The sequence below is a fragment of the Netta rufina genome (genome assembly GCF_964035555.1).
Source record: "Netta rufina genome assembly, chromosome: 4".
NCBI classification, from domain to species: domain Eukaryota; kingdom Metazoa; phylum Chordata; class Aves; order Anseriformes; family Anatidae; genus Netta; species Netta rufina.
This window is the reverse complement of record NC_140127.1, coordinates 68,808,072-68,831,879: the sequence shown is the minus strand read 5'-3', so window position 1 is coordinate 68,831,879 and position 23,808 is coordinate 68,808,072. Positions and strand designations below refer to the sequence as shown.

General features: G+C 41.2%; 1 protein-coding gene across 1 annotated transcript in view; it reads left to right on the top strand.

Annotated features, from left to right (window-relative positions):
* Window positions 1-23,808, top strand: part of NSD2 (nuclear receptor binding SET domain protein 2) — a 76,837-nt gene that overhangs the window by 17,277 nt on the left and 35,752 nt on the right. Inside the window, exons 3-5 of the mRNA XM_084286296.1 lie at window positions 14,735-14,900; window positions 22,233-22,399; window positions 22,798-23,289. Coding sequence (XP_084142422.1) covers window positions 14,735-14,900; window positions 22,233-22,399; window positions 22,798-23,289 — 825 coding nt within the window. The remainder of the gene's footprint in view (window positions 1-14,734; window positions 14,901-22,232; window positions 22,400-22,797; window positions 23,290-23,808) is intronic.

The window sequence follows — 23,808 nt, the reverse complement described above, 5'->3', positions numbered from 1 at the left end:
CCATGGTTTTGTGTAGTTGATTGTGGCCGCAAAGCGGAAGTTAGAAAAATGTCCTTGGAATAAAAGCTGATTAATTTTGTTCTTAGATAGCTGTTTACTGTAGGTTACAAGTTAATGTAGAACCTGATTGTCTGGTTTGGGTTCTGGGCTGCTTTTCTTTCTCTGTTTCTTCTTGTCCGAGCTCTCACTCTTCTATTCAGCAAAAATTGCCACGGTTCAAATACTGCCTTTTGTGTAAGGTAATTATATCTCTGTTTGATGGACGTACCAGATTGCTATCTTGCTGAGGTGAGAAGCATATCGTTTAACAAATGTTCCACTGCTCTGTTGTTGGGTTTTCTTGTTTGGACATTTTTCATTAACATAAAGGAAGGTTGTCCAAAACTTTATCTGCGAGCCGGTCTGCAGTTGGGAATAAATGTGATCTCCCCACCTCTGATGTGATTTAGGTTTCCATTGACACCACAGCTTTTTCCAGGCCTCCGAGGAACAGCTGTGCTGCTTTCACTTTCCCAGTTTGAAGGAGAGGAAGTTGTACAAATCATGGCAAATCCCTCCCTGCAATGCATTTCACCCACTTCCCTCCGCCTCCGGTACCTCTCCATCGGAGGAGTTTGTTTTAAAGGAAATAGAGCGAGTACATAAATCTGCAGCTCTCGTGCTGGTGGTCCCAAAGCAGGGCTGCGCTCTCTAGCCCTAAGAAGAGCTCAGTGTGTGATGCAGACACATTTGAGCTTGTTCTGCAGGAGACAGTCTGGGCCTAGAAGTAGCAGTTTGCCCTTTTGGCATAGCCTCCTGGAATGGCTTCCTAGCATAGGTGCAGTAGCTCCAAAAAGCAGCAATGCTGTGTCCATAACAAACCTGGACGGTCCACGAGCTGCTGTACTTGCTAGCTTAGGGATTCCAGCTGTGCAACATGTACGTGATCCAAAAGCTGTACCTTCCACTTAGCTTTCTGTCTTGTAGTATTGTACCAGAAACTTGGCAGCTTGTTGCGCTTCCTACTCGACAGTCTGTAATGACTTTGCAGCAGCTGCCTAGGGACAGTAGTAAGTTACTGGAGAAATTTCAGTAGGCTACGTCATGTGTTTGTTGCCATTTCATCTTCACAGATAAAAACTGTTCTGGCCAACTCCAATATATCTGATGGCTACATAACCTTATGGGACCTCTCCTAGTGAATGGCAAAGATTTAGAAGCCGAGTAAAGATAGAACAGAAGCAGTCTGAAGATTATCTGCTGTTTTTCATGTTTCTGTGCTAGATACTGAGAGGTACGGCCCGCTGAAGGTGCTGATGTTCTGCCCACTACTTGCAGCTACTCAGTAGAGCCAGGCAGAAACCCACAAGTTCCCCGTTAGACGGGAGAGCTGTGCTCATCAAACACTGATTAGCCTGTTTATAGCTGCGAGGAGTGGAGAAAACAGACATATCAGAAGTGACCTGTTCTGTTTTAATTAACCCCCCCCCCCCCCCCAAAAAAAAAAAAAAAAAAGTCAAATAGATCTTTTCCAGGGGGAAGACTTAATTTATTGTTTTTCAGCATCAGTTAGTAGGAATTCCTGGTTGTGTAGGACTAAATAACTTGCTGTGATACATGCAGCTAAAGTGCCCCAGGAGCCAGGATCCGCACTTGCGGGGTAAAGTGGTATCTTGGACTTGATAACTTTTCTTAATAGGCTGTTGTTGAGGTATCAGAGCCTGTCTTCAGGCAAGTGATAAGACTGGCTTCCTGGCTGCTGTCACTAGAAACCCAGCGGAGTGGGAGTCACCTTAAAATCTCTTGTGGTGATCCCTTCAGGAGCAAGAGAAATGACTGCTTATCTCCTCTTTTGAAGAGTTCCTGAGCTACAGTTATGCTTTAGCCCTTAGTAAAGGATTATGTTTAGCTATGCCTTGAAAATTTGTTTGTTCTAAGCAGTTCGCAACATGCAGCAGTAATTGTTGCTCTGGAATTTCAAATCATTCATTCTTAATGTCTCACAGGAAAAGTATTTTAAAGAACTACTTGAAAGCTAAGTAGCACCAAAAGCGTACAGCATCAAGAGTATACTTGTTTTGGGAGAGATTAAAAGCTACAGAGAGTCTCAGAGTGGATACAAAATTAATTGCAGAAAGCTGAAGTCTTTTTTTCAAGGCTCTCTTTACCAGGCTTCTTGTTTTTGTATGTAAGTGTCCAAAAGAAGTATGTTTTTTGCTTAAAGCCGTCGTCTCAATAAATATTTTGTATATTTGAGTGGGAAAACGTGAATGTTTTTTCCCCCCTCTATTCATAAACACATTGGTGAACGAATCCAAGTCAAATACAAAGTGTTTTGGCATGATGACAGAAATGATGCATGCAAATAGCCGTAACAAGTCAGATCCAAGGCCCATCTAATTCTGCACCTCTGCTCAGGCGGGTGAGGGTCAGCAGAAGCTGCACAAGAGAAAGGCATAGGGATGGCAAAGCACGGAGCGGTGCTTTCTTAGGACATACAGCCTCCAGCAGCTTGTGACTCAGAGGTTTCCAGAGCTTGTGGTGATGACTTTGAAGTTAATAGCTGTGGATGGCTGAATTCGTGGAAGAAAAGCTCAGCTGCTTTTTGAGCCAGTATGAACTTTTTGCATGCGTGACATCCTGTAATGGAGCAAGATACATATGATGTTAAGGACCCGTTCTTTTTCCTTTTTGGCTTGCCACCTATTTCTCTTGATGATATTTCTCATAATACTAGAAGAAGGGATTGTGAACAAACATCTCTCTTACTAATAGCTTTATAGATTTCTCACAAATGTGGTCATTTTTTTCCTTCAGCTTGGAGAGTCCCAGTCCATTTTTCTACATAGAGAAGCTAATCCAGAATGTTACTTCTTATCATCCTTCTTCAGAACTTTGATGCCCTTTGGGTTCCACTGTCTCCTTTTTTGAGAATGAAGGGCCAGAACAGTACAAGGCATTCAAGATAAGATATCTTGTGGATGTATACAGTGGCATGACAATGCCTCTATGTATTTTCTGTTACATTATCTATAATGTTATATTTAATTGTAAAAAAAAAAAAACAAAAAACAACAACAACAACAACAAAAATTTGGTTGATTCTTGACTGTTTCTGTGCCTGTTTTCTGTACAATATGTCTTGAAAACATGGTGGCAGAAAGAAGATTTGTCACAGAAGTACCTGAAAATCCTTAACTCGGATCTTCATGTATCCAGAAATACTCTAATAAATTTGTGATTCCTGGACCCCAGATCAGATCTATACATTCCTCTCCCACCCATCTCTTACAGAGGGTAGTAAAACACAGGTGTGAGTTTTCTAAAGTTTTTACAGAGCCAGCTTGATCAAGATGGGTCTGATTCCTAGAGCTTTCCATTCAGCATCCAGTGACAGTGACCCTGAGCAATGGCAATACGCTGCTTCTGAGCCTGGGCTGCTCGTGTAGGGGTTAGCTGTGAAGCAGGGCCCTCAGGTGATTTTTTTTTCAGTAAAATACATGGCTACTTCTTGTGCTGGTTTCATCCTGCTGGACAGCTGAACTCTAACACAACCAGCAGGGGGAGGGGTATGATGAAAAGAAGAAGGTTCCTAGGTTAAGATAAGGATAATTTCATTAAGGGGAAAATGAAGAGAGGAAAAAAGACAAGCAAAGGCCAGGGGGAAGCAAAGAGAGAGAAAACAGTTGCTCCCTTCTTCCCATCAGTGAGCAATGTTTGGCCACATCGTGGGAAGCAGGGCCTCAACATGCATATCAGCTGTTCAGGAGCAAGCGTCATCTAATTTAAAGGCTGATTTCTGAAATGTGGAACTTTTCCAGCTGCAACCTCTGCCCCTTATTCCCTGTCACTGGTGTCACGTTCAGGTTCTACGTAGTTCGTTACACTTATATCATCTGATTGTTGTTACATCCAGCATACAGCTGTATATATACTCTTCAGGACTGTTCCCTGTCCTTTAGCACATACACAGAGATTGTCTTCTTGTCCTGTGGGCATCTCCCAATTTGTCCATAAGAGCCAGCAGTGATTTAGGCCTCAGGACAGGAGAAGCAGCTTGCTGGCTGCCAGCACCAGCTTAGCTCAAGTCATTGCTGCACTTACCCAGCTGCTTGTGAAGCTGACCTGTCGTTGGTTCTGCAGTGTCTTGTGGTGGTTTTACCGTGCTGGGCAGCTAAACCCCACAACCGCTCTCTCACTCCCCCTCCCTTAGATAAGGAGGGGGAGAAGTAAAGCAAAGAACAACTCACGGGTTGAGATAAGGATAATTTAATTAAAGGGAAATAATTATAATAATTAAATAAAGACTACCATGAACTAAACAATTTAACTAAGGGGAAATAAAAGGGAAAGGGGAAAAAGGGAGGAAAACAAACAAACAAAATAAATGAAAGCGATATGGAAGTGCAGAGGAAAGAAATTACTCTCTACTTCCCACAAATGAGCGATGATTGACCACGTCCTTGAAGCAAGGCCTCAACGCACGCAGCCGGTGTTCGAGAGGAGGACCGACGTCTTCTCAACGAGAGCCCACCCCTCCCCTCTTCTTCCTGTTTCCACCTTTTATTGCTGAGTGTGACACCACATGGTATGGAATGTCCCTTTGATTGGTTTAGGTCAGCTGCCCTAGTGATGTTTCTCTCCTCACTTTTTTGCCCACCCCCTAGGAGGGTTAGAGAAAGGCCCAATGCTGTGCCACTGCTGCTCAGCAGTAGACACAACACTGGTGTGATAACACTGCTGTTCCAGCTACAAGTACAGAGTACGGCACTGAATGGGCTGCTGCCGGGAAAGTTAACATTCCAGCCAGACCCAGTACATGTCTTCCTACAGCAAGTAACCTAGACCAAGATTAGTTTCTCCCAGGATTGAATCTCCTTGAGGCATACGCTTTGACCAAGGGTTTTCTGAGAGGCTAGGCAGGGTAGCCCGCTGCGTAATCTTCTCTGTCCTGAAGGCAGCTGTGCCAAAAGCCCACCAGTACCCTTTTGGACAGGTTCTACCCCTTGGTGGCCTGATGGCATTAGGGTACACTGCGCACCGGTGTCCACCAGAGCCTTGTGCTCCTACGGGTTTGATGTGCCAGGCCATCAGATCCACACAGTCCAGTAAGTCCAGTTGTCCCTTTCCTCCAGCTGGCTGGAGGCAGGGTCCCACTCTTGCAAATATAAAGCAGAAGGCCCTTCATTAGGGTCAGGCGTACCAGCCCTTCTGTTCCCTCTGGAGGACTGCCCAGCATTGACTAGAGCAGTAACTTTTCTAGGAGCCCCCCTTTTGGCTCTGTATTTCCTTGCAGTTCACCTACCGAGGACGTTCAAGATACCCAAAAGCTACTGCAAGTAGCCCAGGGGGAAAGAAGGAGGAGGTACCTCCTCCAACCTCCAGCAGCTGACTTCCAGGGGAGAAAAAACGAGACTGTAGTTGTTAATGTTCTCCAAGAGATGGTTCCCGAAGTACGGAGATGAGAGCAATGCAGGGCCCAAATCCCGGATTAGGCTCCAGGCCAGTGCTTTACAGCACAGCGAGCTGAAAAAAAAAACAACAAACAACAAGCACAGCCTTTAACGAGCTCTCAGATCTGAGAGAGAATATGGCATGGATCACATAAAACAGGATCACACAGAACAATATTAAGAGCAAAGCAGCCAACGCTGCAACCAGCAACTGTTAAACAAATTTGAGAATTGTAAGGTCCCTCTAAAATGCTCTGGTCGAATCTGTTGTTATCTCAACCCTTCAATCTCCACGTCAGGCACCAAAAGGGACTGTGGTGGTTTCACCCAGCTGGACAGCTGAACCCCACCACAACCCTTCCTCACCCCCTTACTCAGAAGAAAGCAGTTCCTCCCTGCTTCCCATCAGTGAGCGATGTTCAGCCACATCTTTGGAAGCACACCTTGGTACGCAATGCAGCTGGTCAGGAGGACGGAGGTTTTCATAACGAGCCCCAGTTCTCTTTTCCCTTCCCCAGCTTTTATTGCTGGGCATTCCATCACATGCATGGCCTATCCGTCCCTTTTCCTCAAGAGCTGGCAGATGTAAAGGAATCTAACTGATTCAGAAAAGGTTTGCCAGTTGTCATGTTATTTTGTACTCATCATTGATTTGTGCGTTCCAGGACTTGTTTTTGTTTTATTTAGGTCTTTGGACACTGGTGTGGAAAGGGTAGAGCAGGCAAAGTGGTCAATAAGTTCTTCCTGTTCCACCTCAGGGACCGATGGTGCGCCATAACATACATGTAGTTGGGAAGTTAATGACATTTCTTGCTTGTTTCTTTTTTCTTTTTCCTGGTAATTTCCTTATTTCCAGTCATTGCTCTGGTGGTGTCATGATTGAAATGAACACTGTCATCTCATCTCCACAGGTGTGTTGGCTGTTACTGGCTGGAGCAGCAAGGAGTTTGGTTATCTTGTTGCTTTGGTCCAGGCTACAGTGAAGCCTTTTTGTTGAAAGAAAACTTTCTGCTCAGTTTTCTGCTTAAGCAGAATAATGCATGTCTAAGTTTTGCATTGAGCTGAGAGTCAGATCTTCACTTCAGGGCTGTGCTACTTGGAGAGATTTACAGAGAGATTTTTGGGAAACTTCAGTGATCCGTACCAGATGTCATTTCTGGCCCTCACAGCCCCCTTTTGTCAAGAAAGAAAGATGCTTTGTAGTAACTTTTACACAAAGTAACCAAAGCAAAATATTTTTATCTGTCGTGTAACACTGGTGTCAGCCTCCTTTACGAGTTTCCTTGTTCTGGAGTAGATTTCATGTAGGGCACGTGAACCTCAGGACCTCCAAAGTCTTTTGTTCACAGACACTAATTGTCGGTTTGCCCATTGCTATTGTTCAGTTATCCTATTGTAAATAAATAGGCCCAGCCAGGCTAACGTTTATGTAACTGCTTTTAGGGAAAACTTAACGGAATTGTTTCCTCGGGCATCATAAAATGGACAGCAGCTAAAAATGTAACTTGTCAATAGTAAGGAATGAATTCTTCTCTCACAAAGAGGGAGTTTGTAAAATGCTTCAGTTTAGAAGCCCGGTATGAGAGAGAAAACTGGATTTTGCCCAGACGGTTGTTCAGCAAGCCCTGCTGTGCTGGGGTGAAGAAGGGAAGTGAATCTGTGGCCTCAAAGTACCCAGTGATAGAAAAACTTGAGATATGCATTTATATTTGTAAATAAATGTAAACTCAAATGGATGTTGAGGATGCTTGCAAAGAACTAAAATAATTTTCAATCTTAAATCTTGTAGCACTTTGGGCATGTGCTTGATGATGTTTTACTGTGATGACCAACCTTATTCATATGGGATTGGGGTATTCCTCGTTGGGGTTTCCCAGGTGTTCTGCACATCTTTTACGCTGAAAATAAAGCATGTTTCAGGAATATGCTTCAGCATTGCCAAATCAAGGTAATTGGTACTCTTTTTTGCATTTCATCTCTAGAAGAGGAGGGCCTACTTGTTACATGTAACAGCATAAAGGAAATTGCTTGACTGGAAACCTCTTGTGCCTGCTTTTATGTATGAGGATTCAATTCAAAGATCTACTCAAAAAGGAAAATGGTATTTAGACTATATCAAATTATAAGTTAACTAACAGAGGCCCTCTATGCCAAATCAGCATTTATTTTATTTAAGCCTAGACTTCAGACGTGCTCGTGTTGCAAAAAAAAATTGTAGAGATTAAGAAACACCAGAAAACAACGTTCTGGAAATGTAGTTGGCAACTGTCAGGATTACCTGGGCTTGTTTTTTTCTACCAAGATTAGGAGGATTCAGGACATCTACCTGTGCTCCCTTGGATGTTTGTGAGCTACCAAGAGGAGGATATCTACTCAGAAAGTGCTGTGGGAGAACTCTTACCTACTGAACGCTACAAGGGTGTATGAGGGTGCTAAGGATAAGCTCTGGTTCAGATTCTAATCTGAACCATGTGTGAAACTGTTGTACATGCAGATAACATAACACATATGGATGTGGCTTTCTGAAAACCTCTAGGTATGCTGAGATGATTCAGCTTTCCTTCTGCTGTCCTGCGTGACATCTTTACGGAAATTCTGCAGAAATAACTGGTTCCTGTGCTAAACTTCCTCCCAGCTCTGCAGTCCTGCTTTTCCAGACTTGTATAGCATCTTCTGTCTATGCTGTGTCATATTCTGAGATACAACATTTCAACTTCTGAGCATGGGGAAAGGCCAGAGAAGTTGGATGTAGGCAGAAGTCTTTTTGTAATACTCTCTGAATTTAATCTCTCATCTAATTTAAATACTGATTTCTGAAACATGGAACCTTGCAATGGGAAGCCAGTGACTTATGATTTAAGAGGTCATCTAAATGTAAATGCAGAAATTCAGCAGAGCTGCTGCACGAAACTGCTCTCCATGTTTGCAGAACGATTGAGGATTGGGAAATGTTCCAGAACTTGCGTCTCACTGCATCTATCTGTGAATGATTGGATCTGTTTCTCTTCAACTCTTCGCTCCAAAAAAAAAGGTTGTATCCTAGTTAGTAAGATACTGTGTTAAGAGTATTTCTAAAATACTTGCTCATGTTGTGTTTGTGTAAAGGGAGATTGCTGATTTGGATAGACAGATTGGTTTTTAAATGTAAAAGCATCTAAAAAACATCTCATCTGCTTGAGACTTGATAATGAGGGAACCGAAGCCAGAAAAAAAAATAAATTGAAATGTAACCAGAAGTTTAGTGATGGATTTGAAATACAAATTTGAGTTTTTATCATATTTTAAAATCTATGATTTACATTACAAATTCATGACTAAACTGAAGTGGATTTTTTATTGTCTTCCACTTTCTTACCATCCTGGAGGGTGTGTCCTGTGTAGTGAAATGCAACGTGCTGTCCATCAGCTGCTTTAGATGAGTTTGTGGAAAGAAATGGAGGAAACGAACCTACCATCACTAAACTGGTGTTTGATTTTGAAGAGCCTCAACGACCACCAGAGAAGTTTTTAGGGGATCTGCAGGTTGAGCAGTGATTTCTTTCATCCTTTTTTGTCTTCTTACTTGATAGCTTCATCAACTGAGCACATGGAATAAAGATAAATAAGTCCTGGTTGTGCCAGAAAGAATCAAATATAGTGTCTTCTTCAGAAGTAATCCTTCACAGTGTCATGATTTTGATCCCCCTTTTTCAGGTGCTTAGTAACAGAAGAAAGGATAATTTGAAGATAATTGTTCTAGAAACTGAACATGGCAGGGTTTAGTTAAATCTCTGGGTTACTATAAAACAATTAGTCATTTGAAAAGCTAACAAAACAACCCCCAGTATAACTTGTCCATCTTCTTGTTCTGATCTGAGCTTTTGTTGTCCTCTTCCCCTCAGTCTTTACCTTACTACACAACACAATGCATATTTTGTGAGGGTGTTGAACGTGTTCAGAGCAATAGACCGTTTGGAGAGGTGTTGATTGAGGGATTTGCACTGATTTTAGTCAAGTATAAGTTTGGGTTTTGAGGTGATTTGATTCCGTAAGATTCTTGCCCTCAGTCACAGTACGAGAAGAAGCCATTCCTCTGTCCCAAATGAGAGGAAAAAATGCATTAGGAGAGGAGCATCCCTCTGTTCTTTTGCCTGAAGACTGATCAGTAGTTTGTCTTTTGTCAAATTACATTCTTGATTTTTTCAGGAAGCAATAGCAGTTTTACTAACAGTGTAATTGTGATGGTTGTTTCCCAAGGAAAAGAAGTTTGGAATCTTTGTCCTTTAATATAAATTCTTTGTCTTTTGTTTGCTTATAATGCACTTAGTCATTGGTGAAGTTAAGTGACAGAGCAACCTTACAGAAAGAGTCTCTTCTGCTCTGTTCCTGCTCTCCAGACAAGCTCCCAGCTCTCCTGAACGTCTCAAAGGAATGGAGTTTGTCCTACAGCCACTTCCTTAGTTCACCATCTTTCCTGATAGAGAGGCAAGAGAAGACGAAACATTTTTACTTCTATTTTTATTACACAAGTCCATGAGAGAAATGGGAGTATTAGTAGATGAAACACAGCGCAAGTAGATAGCAACACCAGGGAAACACGTGGTCTTGGTCAGCAAGCAATGTTGTCTTTTTCATATTGAAGGATTGACTGTCTATGTTTGTATGTTTTTATTTTGATTCAAAGTACATTTTAACTGCATATGTTCCATTCCAGAACCTTGATTGTTTTGATCTAGTTTCTTTGTAATGCTAGTCAATTTTTATTCTGGAGTGCAGGCTGACCTTCAGCAGTCTGCATATTTGTAGCATAGCGGATTGTAGTGCAGGCTAGGAGAAATTCTTTGATACAGAATTACAAACTGATATTACTTTGATACAAACCGAATTGAAAATGAAGGCAGAAGGGAAGATATCTGCAAGTTGTTCAGTTTGTGCTTTCCCGTTATGATATAGAAGAGAACATTTTTTTTCTTCATCTGTCTGAATTGTTCTCTTTTTTTTTTCTTATCCAGTATTAAATTCTCCACCAGTTTTCAGCAGTGTTTTTTGTCTAATCCCCTTTTGATAATTTACAATTAGATGAAGTTTTTCATGATTTCTGTAGCTTTCTAAGTTTGTGTAGTGAAATACTATTTTTTGATGCTTCATGTAATTTGCAGTAAGTTTGAGGGGTTATAATTCTTTGCACGTGCATGCACGAGTACACAAAATAGATAATTATTATGTTAGTACCTCTACTCTTCACCACTGATCATTTTAAAGCAGATAATTTGTCTCAGTCTGGCATCACCGAGTATGCCTTCGAAGTGGTTTCAAGAAAGGGCTACATTTGTCCTTTGCAAACTTCAAACTGATCATAGTGTTTTCGTAACATAGTCTACAAGCAACTGTAAAGCTCTGTATGCAGTAAGTGCTCTTCTTAAATGCATTACTCTCTGGAGTTGTTCAAAAATGATTTTAAGCTTTGAAAGTACCCATCACACACAGTATGTTCGTCTCCTCATATTAGTCAGACCAGAATTAAGTGAAAACTGGATGAATTCTTTTGATGAGCTGTAGGCAAAGTTAATTAAATACAAATGTTTTCTGTGACCAAACCATCACTTTACACTTCTTTGGGCTGGTTGAATGCTGACAGCATCGTCAGAAAGTCCTGTCAATCTGCCTGTCACTCATCGCTTGAGAAAGTGCTGAGAGAAATGACAAACAAATCTTGGAAATGTTAAGGGAAGAGGCAAAGCATGTTAAATATTCCTTTCTTTTTTGGTCTCTCTCAGCCTATTGCGTTGCTGTCCCAGATGATTTTTTAAGGATGCTGGTACTATTCAAGGCATAATTTCTTGCAGAAAAACTCAGTTATGGTAATTAAATCTCTCCATTCCACACCCCACAGTACCCCCAGACAACATAAACTTAAGTTCTGTCTAGCTGTCGCTCAGAGCAAGTCTTTCATTAGGTTACTAATCCAGAGAGCCAGGGATTTCTGTTGAAACCAACATCTGCAATACTGAGGAGCACGGAGTCTGTAAAATGGTCTATGTATACGGCACTGGGACTGGTCCATGTGGTCTGAAATCATCACCCAGGCTTCAGCCATCCTGTCTGGTTAACTTCTCTGCAGTCTAGTGTTTGAAAAAGAAAAAAAAGAAAGAAAAAAGCCACCCAGACTGAAATTCTTGCCCAAAGTAGAAAAGAAAGAAGCTCCCTGGCTGTTTCCTCATAGAATCATATAATTATTAAGGTTGGAGGAGACCTTTAAGATCATCTGGTCCAACCATCACCCTGCTGTTTCCTCCTTCCTGTTCATTGTGGCTGGTTTGAAGTCTGGGGCGAAGGTGGATGAGGAGGTAGCTATCTGAAAGGCTGCAGAGCTTAATAATAATTAATGAAGGAGAAGTCGGGGAAATTCTGCAACTAAATGTGTGTGTTTACTTCTGTCAAAACTACAGGAGAAGGTAGCAGAATGGGGTGTAACACAGGGCAAGCCGGACTTATTTTAGCAATTACAGTAAGTAAAGACTGATCTATGCTCCTCTGCAGCAGGGAAAGCCATACAGACTTTTTTTTGTTGGCATTTGTGGGTAGGGTATCTCATAGGAAATTAGAACACTATCAAGAAATTAAAAAAAAAAAGATATTGTTAGAGGCAAAAATTGAGGAGAAGAAATTACTTTAAAATAGTATGACTTGCTTGAGCTTCTTTTCCTCATTTTATAGTTGTGCTCTAAACCAGGAGTCTTGCATTTTAATTTGCTTCCTTAAGTGTTTAAGTGTCATCACAGAAAGAGTTGATCTGGGTATCTCGGTTATTAAATCAAAATTCACCTAAACAGCAATTCCAGTTTTCTTCTGAAGTAAAAACACCTGGAAGTCCAATTACTTGTTCTCTACCAGTTTGTAACTTCAACGGTGATTTCCCTTTCTTAAAAATATCAGTGAGTGCAGATATCTCATGAAAGAAGCTCCAGCTCTCATCATACAATAGCATACGTGCCATCAGGAGACTGGGTGGAAAACTTGTTTAGAAATAGCCTCATATGAGAGGTCTTCAAAAAATTATGTATATAGAATTCTGGGCTGTACTTGCCATCTTTGAAAGCATGTGCACGTTATTAATAAAAGAAAGCATAAATACAGAAAATGTTACATCGATTTGCAGATTTTATCAGGGGGCTGTCATTTTCAAGTTTTTATCATGATCCATTCCGGTAACAGAGCTCTTCAGATTTGTGAGGTGCTCGTAGATGTGTTGAAATGCAATATTCACCCCTGTACTGCCATCCCTTTCAGATTCCGCTGCAGTAAGAAGCACTGCTAGAGCCTTTTCATTATTCCAGCCAGCTCCCTCTCAGATTGTAGTCGTAAATCTTTTCAGCCTAGTTGCACTTTCTGAAGAATACTGGGACTCATAAATTAAAAATGAGACGTAGCATCCTGAATAACTTTCACATTTCTGAAAATTTAGCTCATTGAAAAATATTTGCATCCCATCTATTTTGTTTCAATGCCGAAGTCGGTTTGTGTGTTAGGATTAACGTTTTTCCGGATCTGTTCTCAGCGTATGTATTTCTTAATTTGTAGCCTTTAAGCTTAACTTTTCATGTCATGTTTCACTGCTAGAAGGAGCGTTTGATTTTTCACATCTGCTTGGAATCTTGTAGGTCTTTTGAGACTGCTGGACTTGAGGCAAACTCAGCGGGAGGGGTTTTCTGATGGTCTTGCAGATTCCTTAGAGGGCCAAACCTTGAGACATGGGAACATGGCTCTTGCTGGAGGCACATGAACCAAGCCTGAATTCATCAGAAAAGCTGAATCACTAGATGAGTAACTGTCCCTAGCAATCAGATGACGTAGCATCATGTGTGTTTACAAGGAGCAGCTTTAAAAGCAAAAGCTTTGAGGAAAGGAGTTGCTCAGTACAGTAAGCTTTAGTCTTTCTAACTGGACGTACCTCTGGGTCTGAATATTAAAAAATCTCTGTGCTGTTAGAGTGTGTCAAAGATTGTTGTTTGAGCTTGGAAAATAATGTGCGGTTAATCATAGTAGCATTCTCTGGATTTAAAAATCTACATACAAGGTAACCTGACGTTTCCATATTGTTGATTTCCAGCCTTTTAGCAGTATACCTTCTTTCTTCTTGCCATTTCCATTAATTAAAACAAATTTTCGTTCCTTCTCTAGCATTAAATCCACTGAAAGCCTGAAGCTCTTGAGCTGGTACTAGAAAAGATGAATGATATAATTTGTTGTGCATACATATAGTATTGGAAAAAGATAAAAGCAAATAAAAATATGCCTAGGTAGCTGCAATGAGACATGTTCTGTGCTTCTGTACATCCAGTCTTCATGTCTGAAAAGATAAGGGCATCCGTTATTTACATCAAATAGAACAGATGAAGGCAAAAAGACAGACTGTAACTAGCTTCATCAAATGTGAAATAGTTCTAGCTTGTGAACAAATGTCTGTGTTGCTGAATTTCATTATGATACTATAAAAACGTGTGCCTATCACGGGAGAGCGTAAAACTCCCTTGTAGAATTTAAATCTATCCATTGAACGGGAAATAGTTGTGTAATAGTTTTCCAACAGCAAGAATAGCTTTAGAGGACCAGCTGGACACACACACTTCTACTGCTAGAACTGGAATAGAAAAAAACAAACAAACAAAAAACTTGCAAAAGGACGTGGGGAAGGATTCTTGTCATGCTTTCCTTACTATGTCGAAATAGAGCTAAAAGGTGCAGAATTTTGTTTTCTTGACTGGTTATGTATGTAGTTACTCTTCAGACATAAAGATGGTATTTCAGTCTATTCTAGATTCTAACCTCAAACAGAATTTTTGTTTGTATAGCACTTAACTGATAATGTTCCATACAAAGGGAGGTTGGCTTTTCCATCAGTCGGTGCTCCGTTTAATGTGGTTGAAATTAGAGTTAGCCTTCCTGATGATCTCTCAGCAGTTATTCAAAAAGATAAAGGCAAACTACAGCTTATTTGCCAATATTTCAAGCTGAAAAGAACAGAAGTGGAACTGGGAATTTTATGCTGTGAGAGAACAAGAATTGGGACTTAGTCTTTATTACACAAGAAATATAATTATTGTTTGCTAGAAAACACTATAACCCTTTTCTAGCATCATATTTCTCTTTCCTCTTTCCATTTACCACTGTATATGTTTGTACATTTAACTAGGATATTTAAACAGAATACAAACTGTAGTTTGTTGTTTATTTTTTGTGTGATGTTTGGTAATCCAAGTGCATATCCGAAGGAGAAACATGGTGATAATTTTTTTCTTTTTTTTTTTTTTTCATTTTTTAAGGCTCCTGCTAAGAAAGATTTGACTCAGAGTACCATCAAAGAAGACAAAGTCCATCTGTTGAAGTATAACATAGGAGATCTAGTGTGGTCAAAAGTGTCCGGTTTCCCATGGTGGCCATGTATGGTTTCTGCTGATCCTGTTCTCCATGCCTACACTAAACTAAAAGGTATGTCAGCGATCCTACAAACATCCAGATTCCTTTCATGATTATATAAACATTATTTTGGAAAAGTTCTGTTCTTCATTCTTTCTGTTCCATTGTATCAGTAACTGAACCGGTTTGTTGCTGTCAGGAAGAATGTTAAAATGATGCAAGCACTGTTCTTGAGCATATGATGGCTTGAGGTTTTTTCACTGTGTTATTTTGTAACTCTGAACATTCTCTGAAGGATATCAAAATTGTGATCTGTGAAATTGGTTCAAGTTTTATTAAAAAATTATTTGCTGGTACATACTTCCCCTTGGTTTTATGGTGATGTTTGGAGAAGTGACACGGGCTAAAAATTTTATTGAAAGCTAATAGGAATTAAATGCTCCTGGTGATGATGCTTTACTAAAAGCAATTCCTAATTCAGCCAGCTTCATTTTCTGTGATTCATAGAATCAATAGTTATCTGCAGACATTAGCTGATTTTAATGCTGGCACTACTGAGTGTTTATGTAATTCTTAAGTAGAAATTGTACCAATTTCTTCATCTCATTTGCAGTTTCTTACTCTGTTCTGAAACTTTCAAAGTTTATCTGTGCTGCCTGTAGAATGATAATGTAGGTTGTCACAAGTTCTCCAAGCTAAACGAGGTTGCACAAGGCCTTGTCCCGTGAAATATTTAATGTCTTCAAGGATGGGGATTGCAAAGCCTTTTGTATTAGCACTGTGTGAATCCAGGGAGAGTCTGGCTCAGTCTTCTTTGTATCCTTCTTCATTAAGCAGCTGAAGACAGCAGTAAGATCTCTCTAAAGTTCAGTGGGTTGTTTGCTCTGGTTTAGTTGGTTTTGGTTTTGGTTTCCTGAGACTTAAAAAGCTCCTTGAACATCTTAGTGTACATACATACTGTGCTCCAGCTCCCTAATCACCTTGTTAGCCCTCCACTGGACTGCCTGTAATATGTCAGTGTCTTCGCTGCACTGGGGAACCCAAAACTAGATACGGTATTCCAGATGTGATCTCATAGGTGCTGAATAGAGAGGAATAAGCCTCTTTGGTTTATCTGACCTGCTGGCTATATTCTTGCCATTTGTATATTCTACAAGTATGTGGCCTTCTTCACTACAAGGTTATGCAAGGTTAAGTTGGTTCATGTTCAGTTTGATGTCCACGGGGACCCCACATCTTTTTTGCATAGCTGCTTTCTAGTCAGACAGCATCCATTGTGTACTGCGGTGTCAGCTTATCCTGTCTTGAGTGCAGGACTCTGTGTTTGCTTTTGTTGAACTTAATGAGGTTCCTGTCAGCCTGTTTCTCAAGCATGTTAAGTTTTTCCTCATGGCTGTAGGGTGCTGACTGGAATTATTCCCCAGGAGCACTCTGCTCTGGTCCAGGTCATTTGGTAGGATCTTAAACAGGATCTGCCCTAGTAAAGTGCAAGTAACAGACCACTGTTTGGACTTTGTATCTCTGATTGCAACAGTTGTGAGGCCAGTGGCCCAGCCAGCTTTCTAGGCACCTTTTCAAATCATCCCTCGCTAATTTGATGGAATCAAATCTCTCCACCAATGTGGAGGGACTAGAAACATGTAGGACTAGAAATAATAGTGATCTTGACACTTTGAGGGTGTGGTCTGAAAAAAATGCAATTCAGTAGGAATAAATATTTTTTTTCAGTGGTAAAAAGTCATGCTAGGAAACGAGTGGAAAGCTGCATTTCTGAAGAAAAGAATCTGAAAGTCATAATAACGCCATGTAGTTTTCCCTGCAGGAAGACCAAAGTTACACTTACGTATAAAGAACAGAGGATAAACAGAAGGAACTGGGGCTCTTTATGCTGACAAGGAGGAGCTAAAGAAGAAGCACATTAACTGGCCTTAAATAACACAAGTCACGTGCAAGGAAGAAAAAACATAAATTCTTCTTACTCTGAGAACAAGACAGTTTTGTAACCATGAATATTTACACTGCATAGTAAGAACGACTTGGAAGTGAAAAAGATAGTGACATGCTGGAATGAGTTGCCTGGAGAGATTGTGTGATCTCATTCACAGTAGGTTTTTAAGAACAAATTGAAGGAGGATCTCTAGGATTATAGATAGACTCAATGTTGATAGTAAACTAAATGGTTTCTTGAAATCCCTTTCAAAATCCGTGAAATTGCTAAAATGGCTGTTATAGACTTCTTGGGCAAATATTTCGTGTAGCAGTCTTTCAGAGTTGATCAGGCAGTCCCTGTGGTTGTAGTCTTTGACTATTTAGTCTACTGTGACATAGAAGAGCTGGATTTTGAGAGAAATAGAGCTGTTTTATTTCCTAACTAAATTATTCTGCTCCTTGAAAGGAGCAAGATTAATGCTTCATTATCAAGCATGGTGGCTTTTTAAAGGAAATTATAAAAACAAATTTAGGTAACAAACAAACAATGTCATACCTGCGAGTGGAACCTGTGGAGTGCTAACAGAAAGAGGAGCCCACACACTTTAAAATAAATTCCATCTCTTTGAAATAATATATATATATGAGGAGCATTTCAGGTATTTACTCTGGAGTTGATTTGGGGCTTGCTCTGACCTTCAGGAAGTACATAGGTATAAACCTCCACCAAGAACCTCCACCTTTGACTCATGTTCAGCTTGCTGTCAACCAGAACCACCGGTTCCCTTTCAGCCTCTCACACCCCACTCTGTACGTACAGCCAGGGCTGCCGCATCCCAGATGCAGAATCTGGCTCTTGTTAAACTTCATGCAGTTGGTGATTGCCCAGCCCTCTAATTTGTCCAGATCTCTCTGCAAGGTCTCTCTGACCTTGAGGGAATCAATAGCTCTTCCTAGTTTAGTGTCATCCACAAACATAATACACCTTCGAGTCCTGCACCCGAGTCACTTTTGAAAACATTAAAGAGAACTGTCAGTAAAGTGGAGTCCTGAGAAACCCCACTAGTGACTGGCTGACAGCCTGATGTAACCCCATTTACTATAATCCTTTGAGCCTGACCCATCAGCCAATTGTTCACCCATTTCATTAGGATTTTGTCTAGTTGTATGCTGGACATTTTGTCTAGAAGGATACTGTGAGAAACAGTATCAAAATCTTTTCTGAAATCCAAAAAGATTACATCAGCTAGCTTCTCTTAGTCACTAAGGTGGGTGTGCTTGTCATAAGAGCAAATTAAGTTCTTTAAACAGGACATTACCGTCATGAACTCATGCTGGCTATGACCAATGACTGCATTGTCTTTCAGGTGTTTTTCAATAACTCCCAGAATAATCTTCTTCATAATATCACCAGGCACTGAAGTGAGACTGACAGGCCTGTAATTACCAGGGTCTTCTTTCTTGCCCTTCTTGAAAATAGGAACTATGTTTGCCAGCTTCCAGTCAACTGGGACCTCTCCAGACCTCTTCCAAGACCATTGAAACGTAATTGAGAGAGGTCTCACGATGAGATCAGCCAGCTCTTCCAGTACCCTGGAATGTATCCTGTCAGGCCCAATAGGGTTACCTGCGTCCAGCTGGAGCAGCAAATCCTGTACAGGTTTGGGGTTGGCTGCAAGTTCATCATTCTCGCAGTCACAGTCCTCCATCTCAGGGCTCTGGGACCCCCAAAGCCTATCATTAGTGTTGAAAACGGAGGCAAAGAAGGTATTAAATGTTTCTGCTTTGTATATATCCCTATCCTATATGTGAGGTGACCATCCTCATCAAGTAATGGACCAATGTTATCTCTGGTCCTCCATTTGCTGTTAATATATTTTTAAAAGCCCTTTTTATTGTCCTTCACAGTACTGGCCAGCTTCAGCTCTAACTGAGCTTTGGCTGCTCAGATTTTCTCCCTACAGTTGCAAACAGCACCTCTGTAGACCTCCCAAGTCACCCGACCTTGTTTCCAGTGGCCATACACTTTTTTCCACCTAAGCTCTAGAAGATCCCTGTTTAGCCAAGCCAACCTCCTGCTCCACCTGCTTGGATTCAGAAATTTTGGAATTGCCTGCTCCTGTGCTTTTAAGAGGTGGTACTTAAAAACTGACCGGCACTGACAGACCCAACTGTTTACAAAAGCAGCTTCCCAGGGGACCTTACTAACCAGTTCCCTGAACAGTCTGAAGTCTGCTCTCCTCATATCCAGGGTTGAGGTTTTGGTGGCAGTTTTCCTCCTATCACCAAAGATTTTAAATTCGACTACTTCATGGTCACTGTGGCCAAGATGGGCACCAGTCACCACTTCACCCATGAGACCTTCTCTCAGTGATAGCTTATCACTGGCTTGCCTGGTTTTACCCCTTTCCCCCTTCAAATCTACCTTAAAATTTTATCAGTCAGCCCTGCTAACTCCTGCGCAAAAATCCTTTTCCTGCTCTGAGAAAGCCAGATCCCATCCAGCACCTGTAGGCCTGGTATTGTGTGGACCCCCCCATGATTGAGAAACCCAAAATTCTGCTGGTGACACCAGCCTTGGAGCCACGTGTTGATCAGCTGGGTCTGCCTCTTCCTTTCACCATTGTTCCCTGCTACTGGAAGGATAGAGGAAAACACTGCTTGTGCACCTGATCCTTTAACAAATTGCCCCAAGTCCCTGAAATCCCATTTGATTGCTATTAGACTTCTCTTTGCTACCTCATCACTGCCAGCATGAGAAAACAATAATCAAAGGGCCATACCAGGCCAGTCACTTTTCCAGCAACGTCTCGTACTCAGGGAGGCAGCAGGCATCCCTGTGGGTTGGGTCCGGTTGGCATATCAGTTTTGGGCACCAAGGTACAGAAAGGACATAAAACTATGGTGTTGCATCCAGAGGAGCCCTACAAAGATGGTGAGGGCTCTGGAGGGGAAGACCCATAAGGAGCGGCTGAGGGCCCTTGTTGTGTTCAGCCCCGAGCAGAGCAGGCTGAGGGGAGGCCTCATGGCTGCCTGCAGCTCCCTCACGGGGGAGCGGAGGAGCAGGCGCTGAGCTCTGCTCTCTGGCGACAGCGACAGGACCCGAGGGAACGGCATGGAGCTGGGACAGGGGAGGGTCAGGCTGGGGGTTAGGGAAAGGTTCTGCACCCAGAGGGTGGTCGAGCACTGGGACAGGCTCCCCAGGGCAGTGGTCATGGCACCGAGCTGCTGGGGTTCAAGAAGCATTTGGACAATGCTGTCAGACTTAAGGGTCTGATTTTTGGGTAGCCCTGTGTGGAGCCAGGAGTTGGACTCCATGATCCTTGTTGGTCCCTTCCAGCTCAGGATATTCTATGATTCCCCCTGCACACCCAACCATGCAAACTGCCACACCATGCCCTGTTAGCCCACCCTGGTCACAGCACTCCCTGAACCTTCTTTGTAGGAAACCCCCCTGTTCACCACAGTCCCTTGCTCTGCTGCAGAGCAGGCATGCACCTGAGGTGATCTCCTCAGCGAGTGACCAACAACAGTGGTGGGTCCTGCAGAAAGCTCTGCCAGAACCCCAGCAGCTTGTGGTTTGTGGGCTTCTGTGAGCCCAAAATGGTGGCTTGGTATTTAGCAATCCACAGTGATGTCCTTTATTTCATCCAGGAGTGCTGTTACTCATTCAGACCACAGAAGATACCTGCAGATTCAAAAATAGGTTCAATTTTTCTAATGGTAGACACTATTATTTAGACTAATTAATTAGGCAGTTACAGCCATCCAGTGTTATATTGCAAAAGGAAGAGAGCATGTGAGTCTTCTAGGAACTGGGCTGTTGGATGATCAAAGGCAGATTTTAACAGGTGGTCATAAATGTAGCATGTGCCATCTCTGTCAGCAGCTAGGACATCCTGGTTAAATACAAAATGTATCCTTTATTTTATCCAAGGTTAGTTCATTGGAGCTCAGTGGTCCCTAGTTAAGTGGAATTTTCTTGATGGGACAAAATAATTACTGTTAGAGAATTGTTCCTTGCTGTGCCTTATTGGAGCATGTATTAGGCCACCGGATTGTGTCTTGAACACCTACAGTCCTGAGACCTTTACCTATGCCATTCCTCTTGAGTCTCATACCTGATCTCAAATGAGTCATTATCATTCTTGTAGCTCTCGTGTGTGTAGTATATATGGCTGTAATGGTTAGTTAAACCTAGGCTCATACCATTCATTAGGTTGATTTCATATTACTGTTCCAGATGCCACATCTTGAGGCAAGATCAAACCTCTTGAAACATAATTATTGGCTGAGTAATTGCAAAAAGAGAGTTCTTTCTAAGTCTAGAAAACACTGTAATAATAGTGTATGAGGCAATCAGCTAGAAGTATTTGCTGACTAAATCAGAAGGTATGCTGTGAGTGAATAACCTAGCAAAATCTAGACCTAGTTTGAAAACATCTGTTGCAGATGACCACGACTGTTATTTGTTCTTACCACACAGAAATCCTTCCCTGATTTCCTCTTCCTCACAGACTACATCTTAGACATACTAATACGGTGATACCTTGAAGAACTGTATACAGAATACTGTAGGGCATGTAGGGCGGGTAGCTGATCCTTTTTAGCAGTACTGACAACCACAAAAGTGTAGCTCATCGCAGCAAAACTTATTTTTTTTTTTTTTAATTCGAACACTTAGCATACAACAAATCTGCAAGATTTTAGGAAGGAGATGCTCAAGGACCTCTCAAGTCTGATTCTCTTACCTATGCCATCTGCCACGTAGAAGTTGGTTGTTAACTCTGAAATCCTCCATGAATTTTGAAGGTGTTTTCTTCCCCCTTCCCTGCAGAATAGCTGAGATCTTTAGTAGGGGAAGGTCGTATGCCTATTTCTTACTACACTGAGCCAGTATTCCTCTTTTTGATCTTAGAAAGATATCTCTTGTCTAGATTTCAGAATTGTTCTCTCATCTTCCCACTCTCCCTTCCACCACACAAATCCTTTTCCATTCTTGCCTTGATTCCTTAAAAGCTTGGTTAAGATGAAGTTGTGATTGCAATTGTTAAAATCAGCTGAAGTGTGTGTTTGTATTTAAGAATATTTAAAAGTTATGATTTAGGTAGATTGCAGATGAGGCTTAGTGCACAGGCTATCCAAGCTTTGAAAATCTGAATTTTGTATTGATTTTCACATGTAGTATTTTCAGAAAGATCCAGGCTTACATATAAGTTAATATACATAGAAAGCACTGACAGATGATTGTAACCTTAAGTTAATTTAGCGAAGCTTATTTTTGTTTGTATTAAACAGGTCAGCTTTTATGTCAAACTTAATAACCTAACTCGGAGACTTTCAATCCAGTAACTGGGTTTTTGAAAGGTAAACCAGTTGTACTGTATTTTGGTCATTGTGGTAACTAGCAGCTTATAAGAAGTACAGAGAACAATATAAGTTGGATCTTAAATACTTTATTAAATTATTTTTCAGGACAGAAAAAGAGCTTTCGTCAATATCATGTTCAGTTTTTTGGAGATGCCCCGGAGCGAGCCTGGATATTTGAGAAGAGCCTTGTGCCATTCAAAGAAAAAGACCAGTTTGAACAATTATGCCAGGAAAGTGCAAAACAAGCCCTCACTAAAGCAGAGAAAATAAAGGTAAGAAGCTTCCAAATAAGGCAAGATGTGCATTTCTTTTAAATTTCCTGTTATGAGTATGTATAGATGTAAACAGATATTCTAGGGAGCTTTTAAGATGGCTTGTTTTACAGTCTCATATTCTTATATTTCACATACAGATGTGGAGCATGGGATGGCTTATCACTGATAACTATTACTTATTAAATATATTAAAAAATATTACTTATTAAAATTGAGTACTGGTCTGCTTTGTCATTGATTTATACGTGGTATCAGTACTATCGAATACAATTCCATATGAGTGTCTGAATTGTAATTGTACATTACACTTAGTCTCTTGAAATTGTTTTTTGTTACTGTTGGTATTCTGTAATCAAAAGCGAGCAAATTTCTCACACAGTCTTCTTATCTTGCAGATGTTAAAGCCTGTTTCAGGGAAACTGCGGCCACAGTGGGAGATGGGTGTTAAGCAAGCAAGTGAAGCAGTAAGCATGACAGTGGAAGAACGGAAGGCCAAGTACACCTTCATCTACATTAGGGACAGACCTCATCTTAATCCTCGAGTGGCAAAGGAAGTTGGCATTGCTGTGGAGCCGTTAGAGGAGATAGATGAGTCATCTTACTCAAACGAAGAAACGACTGAAAATCTGAAATCAATGAAGGAGTCTGGCATTCCTAACAAGAGGAGGAGAAGGACATCAAAATTGTCTGCCACTGATGATACGCAAGAAAGCAGTCAGTCGGGGACTAAGAATACTACTCCTCAAAAGTCATCTGATCAGGCAGAATCCAAAAGAGGGATAGGCTCCCCTCTCAATAGAAAGAAAACTCCAGCATCTACTCCACGAAGCAGAAAGGGCGATGCAGTATCTCAGTTTTTGGTCTTTTGTCAAAAGCACAGAGATGAGGTTAGTCTTTTTTAGCTCTTACTTCACTTTAGTTGACAAAAATTAATTGCTACGATAGAATCCGTAATATTCTGGGTTTGATGAGGTATACCTGCATGAAATCTTGGTCTAGACAGTAACAGAAAGGAGGGAGTGTAGATGAGTAAACAAAATAGTGATAGTGCCATTTTACTTTAAGCATGTCACATTAGTATCTTCCTACATAATCCAACAGTCCTTTTTATTAGCCTTAATTTTTTAATATACATAAAATATAGTAGATATGCATAGATATGCTCAGGCAAGTATAAACAAGGTTATGCAGTTTATGGCCATCTACTTACAGTTAGCTTATGCGTTCTTTTTGATGACGTGGCTCAAATCATGCAGTCTGTTTGCTTGTCTTCAAACTCTTCAAAAACTCCATTTACCTACCTAAAATCCTTTGCTGAACTTCAAAAGAAGCTTCAGCAGTTAGCAAAGCATATGAAAAAGACTGTCAGTGTGCAATCAGCTGGGACAGAAACTAGGCCTTTTTGA